Source organism: Platalea leucorodia (genome assembly GCF_965183815.1).
Source record: "Platalea leucorodia genome assembly, chromosome: 3".
In the NCBI taxonomy this organism is placed as follows: domain Eukaryota; kingdom Metazoa; phylum Chordata; class Aves; order Pelecaniformes; family Threskiornithidae; genus Platalea; species Platalea leucorodia.
The window spans coordinates 67,240,547-67,258,347 of NC_138825.1; the positions used below are offsets into that span (position 1 = coordinate 67,240,547).

The 17,801-nt window shown below is 37.5% G+C and overlaps 1 protein-coding gene across 3 annotated transcripts in view; it reads right to left on the minus strand.

The window, feature by feature from the left end:
- Window positions 1-17,801, minus strand: part of L3MBTL3 (L3MBTL histone methyl-lysine binding protein 3) — an 85,345-nt gene that overhangs the window by 14,688 nt on the left and 52,856 nt on the right. For all 3 annotated transcript variants that reach the window (XM_082307277.1, XM_082307279.1, XM_082307278.1), the window contains exons 13-18: window positions 16,740-16,825; window positions 14,482-14,592; window positions 12,741-12,855; window positions 9,602-9,704; window positions 1,475-1,621; window positions 74-238 (exon numbers count right to left, since the gene is read on the minus strand). In XM_082307277.1, the coding sequence (XP_082163403.1) occupies window positions 74-238; window positions 1,475-1,621; window positions 9,602-9,704; window positions 12,741-12,855; window positions 14,482-14,592; window positions 16,740-16,825 (727 nt within the window). The remainder of the gene's footprint in view (window positions 1-73; window positions 239-1,474; window positions 1,622-9,601; window positions 9,705-12,740; window positions 12,856-14,481; window positions 14,593-16,739; window positions 16,826-17,801) is intronic.

Genomic DNA, 17,801 nt, shown 5'->3' on the forward strand with positions numbered 1-17,801 from the left:
CATTGCCTGGTAAGTTGCATTTTAAACTGACCGTCTCCAAACAACCCATACTTTGAAAGGAACTGATAGTTACCCAGGTGCCTTCTTTTCTTTCACATCACATAACAGGGGCTTCTTGCAAGGAGATTTACTTTCTGAATCTTCCTGCTTAGCTGTTTCTGGTACAGTTTTCCCAGATGATCGATTGTGAGCTGAAGATTTCATACCTACGTGGCCCGGGCTGGGGCATTTTCTGTCACTGTTTAAAACAAATTAACAAAATGTTTAAAACTGAAAGAAGCTGAGTTGTCGTTCATGGGGAACTCTCTTCCCCATGAAATCAAAGGTAAAATGTTTAGGCAATTCAACAGGAACAGAGTTTGCCCAATATTATTTTTTATAATAGGCTATCCACTTCAAATATTTGTAACACAAGAAAAGGCTGAAGTACCATTTTCCTCCTATCCCTTCTCTCCCTTCCATTATATACCGCTGTGCAGCCAGGACCCTTTAAAAATGTTATGCAGTCTCTTAATTGGGACAATGAAAAAAGTAGCACTTGACAGTCCCTGCCGCTCAAGCTGTTACCGGCTTCATTGGGACAGTACCCAGGCTACCTGTCAGAGGGTTATTAAGTCACTTCAGATTTCTACAATCCTACATTTGTAAGAACAATTGAACCAGGCGGCGCTCTTTGACAGCTGAATATTTTGGTTTTTAAAGCATGAAGCTGAAACTGTCTCCGAGTATGTAACTTAAAACACCATCTATTGAAAATACGTTCCCAACAGTGGGAACTGGAAATCTTCACTACCAACATTGACATTTTCACATTTACATTAATGTAGCCCTTGTAAAGAATGGAAAGCCTCTCTTCTTTTCCTTTCCTTCTTAAATTCTCTATGTATCCCCAGAGCCCAAAATAAGCACAGGAGTCAGCGTCCACAATTTCTGATAGAAAATCATCATCTTTGCATCATATCCCTTTGGTTTTTCCCAGTGCTCCTGCTAGTAGCTTCAGCTACAGACTTCTTGCAAAACTCACTTCCTCACTCCCACATTTGATTCCCCACTCCCACAATAACAACAGAATTTATAGTGGCTATTCTTCAAAGAGCAGCATTAATTTACAGTCATGTCAATAAGGCCACGCCAGCAAACAAAAGAAACACAAAAAATAATTTTCTTAAGTGAAACCAATGGGCAAACAATCAATTTTAAATTCCAATTAACCACTTAGTAGTCGATAGTTACACTGAAGATGAAACTGAACTCTTGTTAAATCATACACAGTAAAATCAGTATAAGTCTTTGACAGCTTGGTGACCTTTTCGATAAGCACTGATGAAACCATTTCTTCCCTGTAAATGAAAATGTAGATAAATAGGCAGGCCTTTGTGAAACCATTCAGCCATTACACAACTACAAATTACATTGCGGAACACTGAAATAAAGTACTGCTGTTAGTCATGGACATCACTTCAATCGTAATTACTTGATTACAGGAGAGGTGGATCTTTCACTTGCTTCCATTTTTCTGTTTCTGGGGACAGGACTGGCTGCAGGCATCTCCCCACTCAACCGGTCAGGTAAGAGGCTTTCTTTGTTCACATTCATCTCTGAATACGGGCAGCTGACTGCACTAGAAGTTGAAGAAGAGAAATGCCTCCTTATTCCCAGACCCTTTACCGACTTCACTCAGTTCAAATGAAACGACATCAGAGACCAGTTTTCTAGAAGCAGATGCAATCAATTAATATAAAGAAGATTAGAAAAAAAATGCAGTAAGTAGTCATACTGTAAAATGTTAATAAATCCACTGATTAAAAACTTCAACCTGAAGGTTTTTCACATTTCCTTGCAACAGCAACTTATGTAACACAAATTGTATTAATTTATATTACAGCGTACATTCTGGAAAACTGCATGATGAATGTTTAGCCTGCTCTCTCATACCTTTTATAGTATTTTATACATAAAATACAGCCTTTGACTATACCCACCTCTCTCCAAATAAAGTCATATTCCCATTGTTATTTTTTCTGCAAAGGATGGTATTTTTATTATGTAATGTCCACACAGAAGCTGCATTGCAAGGGCACAGTATGAGGAACGGTGCACATCCTCTTACTGCAGCGAGTGCCCCATCTTTGCAAATGCCATTTTGTCATATTCCATTAAAAGACCATGATACTTTCACAGTCTTTCCTATCATTCAACACTCCCTATTTCACTGCACTCCAGCTAGGGAAAGAGAGAATTTGACACTGTGCATTGATACAATGACTAGTAAATATTGCTCTAACAAATACGAAAGCCATACCTCCCAAAGTCAGAAAATCTGTGTTTGCACAAGAGGTAGGAAAGGGAAGAACAGCAACACAAAACACATGGAGCTGAACTAGGATTTTGTCTTTAGAAGAATGCTCTGCAGTGTTCAACTGATTAGTCAGGCTACATACTCACACTTCTAAGATAATATCCTAGACTCTGAAAGGTATATATATGCCACAACAATGAATAACAACATGCTCAAGTTTTCAAGTCTGCATTTCAGATATAGAAGAGTCTGTACTAAGCATGATGCTCTGTTTGTGGCTCATGAGCTATGACACTAACTATAATCTGAAATTATGCTTTCCTACTCACCTGTATTATTACAAGGACCTCTAGAATGGTAAAACGTAAAAAACCCATGTCATGTGATTTTGCTTATTTGCTTTTCAAGAATATAACTACCTACCTTTCCATAAAACACTGTGATGTTTTATTTGGAAATTGTGCATGTAACAGAGAAACAAACCGAACTGTCTAATATAAACAAGTCTACCTTGCCAGCCATATGCCCTGCCACCTCCAAACTACAAAAAATAATAGAAAAACAACAGCTTTCATTATCATGTTTGTTTTACAAAGCACAGCACAAAAAAGGGGGCTTTTATTCAAAACACACTGCACATTCTCCTTTTCCTTTACCAATGAAGCTTTGGATTCAGAGTGAGTATGAATCAACTCCTATCACGAGGTTGGACGAATATTGGTGATCTAATTTTGGTCTCACCAACATAAAAAAAGAAAAGTTGGTAGAAATTTACATTTCTCTCAGCACTAGCATAAAAAGAGAAAATTCCTTAAGGCTACACAGGCCGAGCCAGTCAGTCCTTGCTGGAGTTATCAAGACAGGAGTCCAACAGCACATCTGATTTTTTCAGTTGGTTCATTTGAAAACAAGACAGTATCAACCTTTTTTTTTTTTTTTTTTTTTCTTAAATCCTTGTATAGCTGTGCTGAACTTGAATTATGGAGGAAAAAACATTCCAGTAGAATACAATTTCTGCTTTTCTAATCAAGGTAAGATCCCTGTTTAAGGCCACTCCAAGCAGATGTTGTTCCACAACAGCCTGTAGAGTGTTTTCAAGGGACATACAGCCATATCCCCAGGCGACCTAAGCAAGCACAGACCAGTCATCTTTGCCGCCTTCTGAGGAACTGGGTGGTAGTCCCAGCAGCTCCTCTGAGATACAGGCGCTGAAGTTTTTTTTTCCATGAGAACCTTCATACCAGGAGTTTACACAACCGAATAAGATACAGCCAAATGGGTGGCTGGACTCTAAAGCACTACACTCGAAGTAGGGTACTTTTATGTTAATGAAAGTGTTGTAAAGACATGGAACAGAATATATAAATAAAAACTTAACTTGGAGCATTTACCTTTTTTTCCCTAATTTCTCTTAAGCAGAATTTGGCATTTTATTTTAGATTTATTTATATACCTCTACTTACACTTATTTTTCAACCTACAGTTTTGTCTGTCTTAGGACTAGCCTCTGCCAAATGTCTTAAAAGAACAAAAAACATTAACTGAAATACGGGGAAGAAAAAAGGAACACTGGGGAAGAGGGGAAGTTGTTTTATATTCTCAATTCTTTATACTGCTGCATCTTCACAATGTCTTTTTTCCCTTTCAAATGAACTAAAAGATGAAAGATACAGGCTTCTATTCAGAAGAAGGTTTTAAGGAGCCAATGCTAGTGGGATTTAAGTCCTTGCTGTGACAAATTCATACCACTGAGATGAAATACAGCTACCAGAAACTCAGGAATATATTGGTTAATCTCAGTTCTGCCACTGCTATAAGGCAAAGCATGTAATCTTCTTTTGGCTTCCTACGCTCACAGGGGTGTTTTGAGGCTTAGTGTTTTTAAGCAGTTAGAGGGTTGTCTCATGGAAACACTACCAATACGGTATTTAACTTCAGTTGTGTGTTATTAAACAAGCATTACACCACAATGAAATCTGACAATACAATTTCATCTCCAGCAGGTCTTTTGTTTACCAACATCACTAATATGTTTTAAATTCAAAAAACAAGAAAAAGCCTCAAAATTCAGTCCTTCATGAGAATTTCCCTGTTTATATACTGCCTTTTCCTTTAGTATTTTCTGGAAAAACAGAAGTTGAATGACAACTTCAGTCAACAATAGTTATAATATTAACGATGATTTAGAACACTAGATTCAGATGAGGTTTTCTTTGTAATTAATCATCCAAGTTGCTGTAACATTTTTTAAAAACTCCCTGATGGTCCTTTGATGTTACTGTTACTTGGGGCAACAGAAAGAACCCTCATGGTTTCCGCTGTTAGCTTTGTTTCAGCAGAACATGGCATGAATGAACCTGTGTATGAGTCGGATCAATCAGTAAATCCTCCCGAATCTCAATGCCTCCAGCCTTCAGTTTAGTTTAACTTGTCTACTACAAAGAACAAAAAATTAATCTTGTTATTCCTACGTAATAGAAGTATTTGATTTATACAAGACTGTAAGTTTTAGAGACAACTCATCTCAAGGGCTCAGAAGTCTTGATGTTTAGGTTTTTTTAATGTTAAATTAGGTTTTTTAACTCTTCTGTCAACTTAAACCTGGATTTCTGCTCCAGCTTGCAGTTTGCCTTAGCACACTATTTTGAAAACAGCAGAAGTTCAGGAGGCAGTTTCCAAAGTGATCAGATCTCCTTGGCTTGGGGGTACCTAGGTACCTGTGCCAGAGGCACAGGGAAAGCGGCAAGAAGCAGAAGCAGCAGCAGGTACTCAATTTGAAACCTCTGCTATACATCTGACAGGGACATACACCCTCCAGCACTGCTTCACAGCTCTGAAACCAGTCCAACACAAAGATACTCAATTATCATCTGAGCTGCTTCAGTAGGCTTCAGTAAACAAATATTCACATTAATACCACCTGACTCCCCCACACAGGAGAGTAATCAGTCACCTCTAAAAGCTGAAGGATCAACATAGCACAGCAATTTATCTGCGGTACCTTTTGCATCCTACTGAAATGGCAGCAGAGTGGCTGGCAATACACATGTCCATAACAGTTTTCTGAGGAAAGGGAGCCACTGTTCCCAGAATCCTGCATAGGCTGAGTAAAAAATGAGCATTAAAATAAGCTTCTGTTTTTATCGAATCGGGAAAGATCAATAAAGGAAAAACCCCATGCACTGATTACTACTTCTTGTATACTGTTCTGAAGAATTCCTGGGATCACAGGCCTGGGATTTTCAAGTCAACAGAGGTTTTACGTAATCAGCCCTTTCCAGAACTGTCCAATGGAACAGAAGTGTTGAGGTAGCATATCCCATTTGTGGTTATTTTGCAACTGCTCTTCTGTCACTCTCAAGATCTATCTCTAGATAGGGTTACACACATATCTTTTTCCTCTAAAGTTCAAGGGTAGTAGGATAAAACTGGGCTACTGGTGGGTGGGCATGGACCTTAGTCTTCTCCAGACATCTGGAGATGCTCCTATCTTCTACTAGTATGCAAAGTTTCTGAAGCACAGAGTCCTCAGCCTCAGCTACACCTAACATCAGAAGGGAACATAAGCCAGGATTCTCTCTTAACCTGAAGAAAAAGAGTAAAGTGGTACTCTGTTTGGTAAAAGAACGTTAATACTAAAGTATTTTTTAATATAGGTTATTAGTCTTTATGACTGCTTGGAATATTTTGCAAACCTGCGTGAAGCCACAGAAAGGTCTCCTGGTTTAGCTATACTGGTTGGAAATGTTACCAACCCCAGCTCCTCATTGCCTTTCAGGTGCAGGTTACTGCCAAGCACTGCCAAGGGATGAGCTTGTACAGCAGCTCCAGGAAAATTCACCTGGATTTGCTCAAACTATCTTCCTTGACAGACTAAACAAATAGACTGGACTAACGGATAGATTAGACTTTATCTAGAGCAGCCTATGTTCAGATGACCGCATCTGCTGGTAGTGATATGTGATTAGCAAGAAACCTCCAGCAAAGAGGTCCTGACATCATCTGGGGGATGTATTCTTTTTCTTCTGCTGGATTTTTGTTAAGTGATGTTTTTACTTCAGTTGACTTTATGAAAACATTTTTAATTAATCTGGAAACAAGTGACACAAATATTCTCTTTCACAATTTACAATGCATGTTTATCATCAAAGCATTCTTTTTTAGGAAAAAGCTGCTTCAACAGTCTAAACCTGACTCAAGAGTAGCTTATAACAGATTTGGCTGGGGCCAATGACCTCACGTAAAAGATAAAATGAAACTTGAGACTGGCATAAAAATCAGACGAGAATTACTTCAACAGATATTGAACGAACAGATGCGACATCGTGCTGAGCTGAGGTTTCCCACATTTCTGCGCTGTGGTTCTCTTACAACACAGCCTCCACCACGGCACATTCAGTTCACTCCAACTTACACATAACGCATGTAAAGTTTCTGCTAAAAATCTTTATTCATGGAGAGCTGACCCAGAACGCTAATGACCTGTTTACAACTGACCGCTTTGCATTAGTGCTTGAACTTGAAAATTATTGCACACATTAAACATCAGAGAGCATACAATCCACAATCATAAATATGCAAGTGATCTGCATAATGCTACCAACCTGCACATCAGTCTCAGTTTCAACTGCGCAGCACAAAACCCTAGATCAACTGGTGATAAATACCAAGTCGTTATTAACATCAACTTTTCCAAAAAGTAAATGCTTTAACCCACTACATAATTAATCACTGAGGCTTTCATCTGGTTCCTAAGGAACAAGCTCTCAAAATTATTTCAGAACTACTTAGCATTTTAAATTATCATCTTTTCTGCACACAGGCATTTATGCTGTAGATAGATGTTGTACCTCATCATGAAAAAAAAAGATAAGCATGGTTAAATACATTTCACGGTTGCCAAGATAAAAGAGCCAAGGGACTGCTACCTGACGTGGATAATTATACCAATTTCAAAATGTCTTTGTTAATTCAGGAAAAAAGTGATGGTACAATGTTAGAATTTTTGGGGTGACCTGGACGCTTAAGTCTGTAGACTCCAGATAAATAACAATTCTCATTATTTTCCTCAGAAATGCTCAAGAAAAAAAACACAATATCAGCACAGAGGGCAAACCAATATAGTTAGTGAATAAGATACTTAATGGCGTTAATTTATTTGCTATGAAACAGCAAATACCTGTCTTATGATGAACAAAATCTCTTTGGTTATATTTTTATCCCCTAGAACTATCAGTCAGTGTGCAAATAATAGGATCGCTAGGATCGTAGTAAAAATAAAACACAATAGATTGCCATGAGTTTATTTCTTTTCTTAATATTCAGGACAAGTAAGCATAACAACTTTAAATACCATGGAAAATCTGGTTATAAAAGTAAAGGTTACATGAACTAAGTAGACATAGAGCTCTTACTCATCCCTTCCCTGTGAAACGCTAGACGGTTTAGTGACAATGTTTATTTAGAGAGATCATCAATTAAAAACTTTTCTGACACATTCACTTACCTTCTTTTTTTTTAAGTTTCAGCCTTGGGCTAAGGATGGGTATGTTCACCTGATTCTAAGTAATTGAGATAGCACATGGTAAGAAACTGGAATTTATTGCCTTACAGATCAGGTGTATTAATAAATCATACAAGACCCAGTCTACTGGAATATGAAATAAAAAGGGTTTCAACTAAGCAGCCAGGAAGCTTTCTAGGCAAGTCTAGCTTACTTCACATTTGCAGTGAACTAAGAACATGAATGCAGTAGGTTACCATATGCTAACTGAAGGATGGTAACCTCTGAAGTACTAACTTGACTGTTTAAGGAGTTATCCTACTGACTGAGTGCAACAAAGCTTCTCAAAAGGGAAGACAGAAACACTGAAAAAAAAAAAAAAAAAACAAAAAACAAAAGAAAAGAACATGGACAGAAAAAGACAAAAGGAAAAGGGTGAGAATAATCTGAAAGACAGCAATGCAGCACACTGTGTCATGGCACCACCACCACCATTCATACTGCAACACGTTTTGTCGCTGGAGCTAACCTAGCCCCCTCCCTTCCCGGAGACAAAAGCTTGTACTAGCATCAGTTCTTCTGCCTCCTAACAACACAAACACAACGCCTCTGCTGTAGACAGGAAAGAACTTCTTGCAGAAAAAGATGCCTTTTGCACACTAAACATGTAACAACACAGCGAGTTTTGCTGGCAGGTATCTTTGTTAGGGATGAGTCGGGACTTCAACCAGTGCTGATACACCATCAAAACTTGTAGCATAATTCTAGTCAACAGGACATAATTCTCTCACCAAGAACATGGAAAGATTGCAGAGCTAGCTCTTGGATCGTGGTAGTTTAATAATAGACTTAGAAAACATGAGCAGACAAATAACCAAAGAGCAATCCTCTAACCTTATTAGAGCAGAAAGCACAAAGTGATACGACATCTGAGGATTGTATGACTGCGTAATGGAAAAATTCCAAGAAAACTTCTGGAAGCTCTAATTTGCAAAAAGGTAATAGGATGATATTTATGGTACTTAATTCTCAACTTAACATGTTACAGTAACTGTATATCCCTCACTGAAATATTCAGGATTTACCTCATACTGTACATATTTTTAAAATAATAAAATTTTGACTTAATATATGTCTCCCATTTACTCTGTCATTGTCTCTCTCTCCTCCATTCTCCCACGCTACTGCTCTTCCTATGTCAACTCTCCTCTAAGACACCTCGGGATGTCCACATTTCTGTATTATATTTCAGAAGGTGTTCAACAAAAGCATCTTCAGAAACACTAGGTACAAACAGCAAGTTGTTCAGGCTGTCATTCGGAATATGACAATCGGAATTTCCTTTTTAGCATTTTTCCAAGCCAACAAGCAAATCCTCACCCCTACCAATCAAGCAGAACAAAAACAACCAAGCCATAATAAAATTAGTGGCCTCATATTTCAAAAGGTTCAAAAGTTATTGCTTTATACATATCTGTCTGTAACATTTTGCAATCTGAACAGCAAGCCGAGGAATCCTCATAGGAACAAAATACAGAGTAACTGAATCTATCAATTGTGACAAAAAATGATGTTCGACAAATCTTATCTCGGCACACCCTGGTGAAATGAAGTTACAGATTGCTAATGTTTATTTCAGCATACTCACCATGGCAACTGAAATCATTGCATATTTAGGTTTACAAGATTTCCTATTTTTTTCCAGCTTGGATTTGTTTTCTTCTGAACAACAATTAAAAAAACCCATGTGCACACATCACTCAATTGAAAGAATAAAATTACAGTTTCATAGCACATACCTATGATGGCCGATATGTCTCGCTCTTTTAATGTGCCCAACTCCTTTACATCCTGCTGTGGGACACCCTCCATGCTCTAAAGCTTCCACCAGTTCCAAGGGACCTGCATGTCAGGGGAAATTACATATGAGATTTTAGAAAAGTATCTCATCTTTAAAAGTTATTTAGATAGGCAAGAATACCAGAGTATCATAGCAAACATGGAGAAGAAATAAGTAAACAAAACCTAATTTTAAGGTACTTTAAAAATGCATTCTGCAAAAGCATGATGGGGATTCAAACAACCTAATCCACTGGAGAAATAATTTTATTCTGTGTGAGTAAATCTCTACAGGAGAGCTACATCTATATAAAGAATGCAAATCTTGGAAGAACTGTATTACTTCAAATTTCTCTCCTATTAACTACATGTAGTTGGAACCCGATTGTTTTGTAAGAGCACAGACAAAGTAGTTACCCTGCTGTTCCTAAAGACAGGGATCTGTTCGTAACGGACACTAACCTCCTCCATTTTTAGCTCAAGTCTTCCAGTGAACAAGACGTGAAAACAAAGGCTGAAAATACTACTAAAAAGAACAAGCCATCGGGAGATTTTTTACATTTTTACTTATCTGAATTTATGTGTCTATCTGATTTTCATCAACCTGTAACAATGACGCCTGCAGAGACATTAAAGCATGTAGCTGTCAAAACTAGCTTTGACACTCAAGCAAACATAGTATATAACCCATAGTTTCATGAAACTGAGAACACCTGCTGCACATCTGCAAACATGCACTGTCTCTCTAGTACTGGTTTTACTTGGAAAGTACATGAACTTGTATCTCCCCCTACAGATAACAATACTGACATAAAAAGGTCTATTTAAATAAATTTTCCTAGATGAAAGATAGATTCTTGCTCGCAGATGGATAATGAAAGATGGAGAATTATTATGTATAATTAGGATCGTCCAGAAGCATTTTTTAACAAATGTCCCAACTATGTTATAACACTATGACCACACTGAAGTCCAAAGACTTCTATAGGCTTTAAAATGGTGTAATGGATGACAGAACAGAGCATTTTATCTTTTCTACCTTTATGGAAAATTGATGCCTATAAAATAAGAAGTTAGTGGACTCAGAGGAAGAGTTAACTTAATAGGGACACTTTTGTAAAGGGAAGTCCTGCCTTACTGATGCTGTGGTTTTGCAAAAACTAGCTCCTTACAAATGTTCTCTCTTCACTTAAAAAATTCAAACTCTCTAAAAATGTAATTTAAGAGTTGCAACTGGCTGTCCATATTTATGCAAGAAGCTGCTGCTTGCATCACTGTGAAACAATATGAAAATCAACACCAATACCTGGCTCTTAATTCCCTAACTGCTATCAAAAAGGTCATAATCCATCATGATGACTTCACTACATCTTAAGAGAAAACACTATGAATACATAAATACTGGAAGCGTAAGACCATCACGACGACTTCACTACATCTTAAGAGATAACACTATGAATACATCAATACTGGAAGCATAAGACCATTATGACGACTGCTCTAGACTAATATTGCTAACATCACGCAGTGTTCACACAAAGCTACTGTTAAAGACAGGGATCTGGACTACATCATTAAAAGGACTACCTTACTGACTGAGGAAAAAATATTGTGTCTTGCAAAATATTTTCTCCCCTCCTTCTGAAACCCTTTCACAAAACTTGAAATGCACTTTAACTTACTTGGAAACAATATTAATATTTTTATAATATTCTATACCATATCCTACAGTAATAACACAAAGTCATCTTGTTGGAAGAATATATTACTCAGTAATCATCCGATTTTAATAGTATTTGTGCAGTTAATTATTCTTTTTCTATTTAGTGGACGATCACTTTCCCTCCTGTCACATTGTCCATCTTCATTTTTCCCACTGGACTGTTCCTTCATTCAGTACCCAGGATGCACATCTCCGATTAAGAAGCAGATATGCAGCATCGTATCTTCTCCTCATTATTCACTTTGTGCTTTGGCACTTACTGCACTCTATTCAGACTGCTTTGAAGGCAGAATGATTAACTTCCTAACAGGCAGACATCACTGTACCACTGGAGTGCTCAGAAAACTAATGAATACACTCTGATCATGCTCTTGATAGGAAACATTTCTTCTTGACATTTTAGAGATGCTGAATTGAGGTACCGAGATTTTCAGGTAACACGTTCACACAATCTGTGTGCGCCTTATCCCAGTTATTTTACATTTATTTCTTTCAGAGTACTTGGCATTGCTCAGCATTTCTTATTTTCCAAGCACAGCTCTTTCTGATCTGTGTTACAGCTGTGAACACTCAGCACTTGTGTAAACCATACCTCAGAGTCACAATATAAAACAAGCCCAGAGAAGAGCACTCAATTAAAAATCATCTATTCGAAGTTCGGCTAAAGTGATTTCACTACCATTTATCCAGAAACACAATGGCACGGACAGGGATATCTTTACCACAAAAGTCTCTTCTCCCTGCCACCTTTAGTCTCATTTATGACAGACCTCTCACTTCTTCAACAAGTAAAACAAAATCCCCAGAGAGGGCAAGCCGGTAAATAGAGTATTATTATTGGTACCGTGCTTCTGTTTGCTAGATTTACCTTCAATGTGGGCACCATTAACCCCTCTTTGCTCAGCTGAAGAAGAAAAGGAACTTAGCTGGTTTTGAGGATTTGCCACAGCATCTGGAAGGAGTGCCTTCTCAGTGCAGTCCGGACTCCTTTGAGCTAAAAAGCACACTAAGCTTCAAGAGGATGTGGACAGAAGATTTTAAGAGTGGTACCCTATCCCTACTGAGTGCCACAGCAGTTTCATCACTGGCTTTGAGAGGGTCAGGATTTTACACAACAGATCGTTACCATTACTTCAGGTTTTGACTGTGGTTCTTACGCATGCAGAGAAACACTGTATTTCCATTACATAAGGGTCAATAAAGCTATCTACTAAAAAGCTATTAATTACTGACTGTTAATTTTGCACTAAATGTCACATTTACATTATTTTGCATATCCTAGTTGATACTCTTCCTTGGATGGCACTGGCAGGGAAAAAGATAGCATGGCACACATGCCTTTTAACATCATTACATTACAATGTGATTTCTCTTACTAAGTGGGGGCTGAAGAGGGTGTCCAGTTTTTGCACACCAGCCTGCAGGATGGATATCAGGGCTATCTACATCAGTCCAATAATCATAAATACTATCCCAGCCATCAAAATGGACCTAAAATCAAAAAGGAGAACAATATATTTTAGATCAGAAAAATTCTCTATAAAACCAGTTTCCCTAAGCAATCTCTAAAAATGACATGTCCATTAGAGAAGTCACTTTAAGAGAACTATTGATGTTACACAGAAAACACATGTACATTAGATTCTGGACCCAGGCATACTCTCACCGAAGTCGAGAGAGAGGTGTCATCTGGTTGTTCACTGTGTCTTGCATCATCAGGGTCAGATCCCAGGAATAAAGCAGGACAAGTTTAGTTCTCACATTAATACTTAAATTCAGCATGAATTTCTGCCTTTTTTCTCTCTCAAAAAACCCCAAAACCCAAACATTCTTTAATCTCCTGTTTGAACAGGATTTAAGAATAGCAGAGCAGTAAGCAAAGGACTAAAAAAATGGCATTCATCCATAAAAAACAAACAAAAACCCACAACATACAAGTAACAATTTTACTAAAAATCAGGCTACACAGGATAAGGAGTTAAAACTGAAGAGAAAATAAAGTATGTGACTTCCCAGAAAACCACCAGTATGGGCTATACATGTGTTTTTTTTCAGGTGAAAGCTAAATATCTTCAAAACTTACTTGACCTCTGTACTAGTAAATAGCTCAGATCTCTCATGCGTACATGCGTGGATGAATGTACACACAGATACGTACAAACAGAGCTCTTTCAACATATGCTAGAGTCAAAATTACCACCCTAGAAGTTACAAATCTTGTCATTTTAATAAGTTAGACTGGAGAGGGTTTTGTTTGTTTGTTTGGGGGTTTTCTTTTTTTTGCATGATCAACTTAAAGTTTAGATAGAAAATGTGTAGGTGTGAAGATATTAGTTCTGATGACTCCCTACCACCAGTTAATTTAGATTCAAAATGAAATGTCAGCTGCATTTCCTGCTTGAAATACCAGGTACGCCTAATAAATCTGTACAAACTGCAAACACAAATATTCTTCATATCCATCTAACCAGATATGCGGAATATGCTAGCCCCTCTAACAGTAAAGGGCTTCAGAGAGTAAACTCGTTTTGTACAATAAAAGAAAAATAATTCAAGTATAGAAATTCTGGAAAACTGCAATTTCTAAAAAATACATTATCTGAGATTAATGCAATCTAAAGTCCATAATTAATATAAGCTTCAGAATTGCAGAAGTCACTGACAAGGCACAAGAGATCAGGGTTATTTTCTCATATCTCATCTCTCCTCTCCCTGGAAGTTTATAGAGACAGATTCAATTAACCCAGGCCAAATATTTTATTGGCTCTAATACAAATATCATAGCTGCCCTTTGACACTTGGTATTAAATCATCACATTTCTTGATAGAATAGACAACTGTCTTATATCAACTATTCCCAAAGCAATTTTCCAGCATATTCAACTCTGCTCTCTAATTACCTACGTCAGCAAATGTAACTAAGAGGATAATAAAACAACCCTTTCCAAAGGAATTATATGCATATTAATCAGTGAAAAGGATGGGCAAAAGCTTAGCAGGACACAGCAATGTGACTCATTTCTTCCTGTGCTTAATTTTACAACTATAGGATTTTGGTTTTACAAAGTACTCATCAGTCACTCAAGCAGGATAGTACAGTAAGACAGAGAAACTTACTTTTATTCTATAGTCATCAGTATCTATAATGGTTGCTACTCTGATAAATACTGGATTTCTCTTGTCAACCACTTCAAGTTTCATGTTTTTCTGAAAGCCGTGAGAAGGTTTCTAGAAAATAAAGAACAATATTATGTGAAACAGAAGAAAACCTCAAAAATCTCACGCAATTGTAAAGTACATAAAATCTGTAGAAAATTTTCTGCCTTCATTTTCTCAAATCTGCCCTCCTCCTCCAACCAATCCAAGCATAAAAACATCATTCAAACCAATATTATTAAACTACAGAAATAAAGTAACTACTTTGGGATTCCGGGTTCTCCTGGAATGGATTGGTTTCAAGCCATCCAAGGAAGTAAATGGGGATCTTTATTTTAAATCAGTTGGTTTTTTCCCTAAATTCTCTAGAAAAGTTTTCCCAGAGATTTTGGCCAACAGTTTCAATGCAGTATTGAAGGAAGTATTACATATCAGCAGCCTAAACCAAACACCTGTTTGGTAATACTGTTTTGGCCAAAAAAAGTGTCTTTGTTAGGAGTGTCAGATTTTATCTTTGTCATCTACAGCTATGAAATCTAAAGCAAAAATTATTTCCATTTTAAAGGAACATATGTACAAGACATGTTATGGTTTTTATTCTAGATTTCTAGGAAAATAACATATCTGTCCCTCTAAGACTTTCCAGAACATCGGTGCTTTTTCCTCAGCTGCAGCTTAAGAACTCTATTTTCTCCCATAATACAATATAAACTACATAACTATATAACTGACTGTCTCAGGGAGACTTCACCCAAACTCCAACACCATCAGCATTTTATTCCCATTAAATCTCCCATTAAATTAGCATTAATATAGTTACCATTATATTAGTACAGAAAGCAGGGAGGTGATTTTCTCTGGCTGTGAAATCAAAAGACCATAGCTGACCCCCATGCAGTCAAGCTCTCCTTCCCCTCCATCCTCAAAGCCAGATGGCCTTGTCTAAGCTACCTTTCGGGACCTACACCATCCCCAGCCGCTCTCTGCTAGCATGGTTTCTGGGATAGTGTTGAGCGAGGCCAGCTAGCGCTCTCCCTGTTTAATGCTGTCAATGCCTGCATGCTTGTGGCATGTCCTGTTCAGTTTGCCGGTGCAGACACAGCCAGACAGACCTTGCTGCCCAGAGAAACCTGCGGGCCACTGGTGGGGCACTGCCACTGCTGAGCCCTGCGGGGTGGCTGTTCCCTGAACCCCAGGGGGAGAAATTAAAACATGGATGCTCTGAGAGAAAAAGAAAACGTTTGCTTTTAGCTTGATGTAGTCAAGGTCACAGCCCTCCACTGTTTTGCTGACAACTATACCTCTCGGATATAACCAAATACCTTCCTGATCCTTGCTCTGAGTATTCTTGCTGAGAACGTAAGATTGAGACACGTTATCAAGCCAGATGCATTTTTGGGTGATAAACTGCAGGTCAGTAATAAACTCTGGTGATCTACTGACCCCAGGAACTGCTATAAGCACCACATTTCTGCTTTCGTTAATCCAGCTCTTAGCAAAGTGTTATTCAGAATTAGTGACCCTAATCTGAAAAGCTGAGGCAAATCAGCTTCAGCACGCTGTGAGACAAGGCGCTTGGAGCTACCTGATGCCATCTGATGTTGGCTCCTAACAGCAATCCTTGCTGCATTACTGACCAGTCCACTTTCCTCACTGAAATCCTAAGAGCTCAAGAAAGATGGGTGTCACTGAAAGAAACCAGCAAGTACAAAGCTAAAAGAAAAGGATGGTACCCACAAAGACAAAGTCTACTGAAGGATATTAAATACAAACTCTCTCTCGGCTACTGCCAGAGACAATGGACTCGATGGGCAACCAGACCAACCTCCTACAATCATTTTTACATTCTCACTGTATTTATTGCACCATTTAAAATGTATGGATAGAAATACATATGTTCAAAATATGTTATGATGACTCAGTAGCTATCTCATTATTTCTAATAACTAGGCAGTAATTTCCCATAGCAAATTACATTCATTAGTAATATTTTGTAGATTTAATCCCATTTATAACGATTAAAATAATAAAGTGATTTATAATAATAATTATCTGATTTCTAACAGTGAACTGCAAACTTGCATAAAAATAAACCACCTATTATGCAACTAATTAATTGGATACATTTGGAAACATAGGAACACCACATATGTATTCTCTTCTTAAACTAATTAATTATATGCCCTTAAAAGCATGAAAAAATATAAGCATTTTCTCACCACTTTAAAAGCCCTCGCAGGTGCAGGTAATGAACTGGTTTCTTCCAAATACTTCTCCCAAGAAAAATGCTTAGCATGTGGATAATCTGGCACAGAAGAAATATGAGCAAAATTAAACACTGCAGTGAAAAAAACAAAATTTATGTCTAATTTACAGAATCCCTAACACTTTTATAATACTGTTCTGATTTATGCTTCAGATTTATACAATGATTACAAGAAAGGCTATTCTAAATTGTCTCTGACACATTCACCAAGTAGGTTAAAAAACCCAACAATCTTCTCATACACAATACTGAGTAGCTACCAGAAAAACTCACCATTGCTTTGGATATAAGAATATAAATAATGTGGACTGGAAAAATCTGTCCACTTAATTCAAGAAATTCATTCAAGTATTATAAGCCTAAACCTGTATTTTATAAACAGTAATTTACTGGCAAACACAATCTAATCAGTGATAGCTTTGTACCACAATAGAGCACACCTGACTACTTGCTAGTCTTTTAGTGAATTTATTTTAACTAGATTTCTAAAAAGTGGCCTGGACATTTACTGTAAGAATAATTTACAGACATCATCAAAGAAGATGTCGCCTTTCTGAGAAAGCATCATGTTAAAACACTTTATGCAAGAAACACAAAGACAGCTTTGCTCTTGAAGAAAAGGCAGTGCCTGTCCTTTGCCTTTAATCTGCACTAGAAGTTTAACTTGAAGTTTAAACATTATGATTCATAATCTGGAACAGAACAAAACCAATTCTGATTTGTTTTAAAAGGGATTTCACTGAATAATAGGCTGTAATTAACCTCCTGACAGACAGATTGGTTATGACTTTTCAAGATTGCTGGCTATTAGAATTTCTGTCAACGTTGGTTTTAATCAACTAAAATTTTCAATGTTCTCAGACACAGATGGCAGTTTCTGCAACAGCGCATTTAGATCATCCAGCTATACACAACAGTCCTGAAAAACAGTGGTTGTCTTAATATTTTGTACTAATGAATACTTTCATTCTTCTGTATCATCTCTCTCATTGTGTTTTCCTCCCTTCCAAAGAGC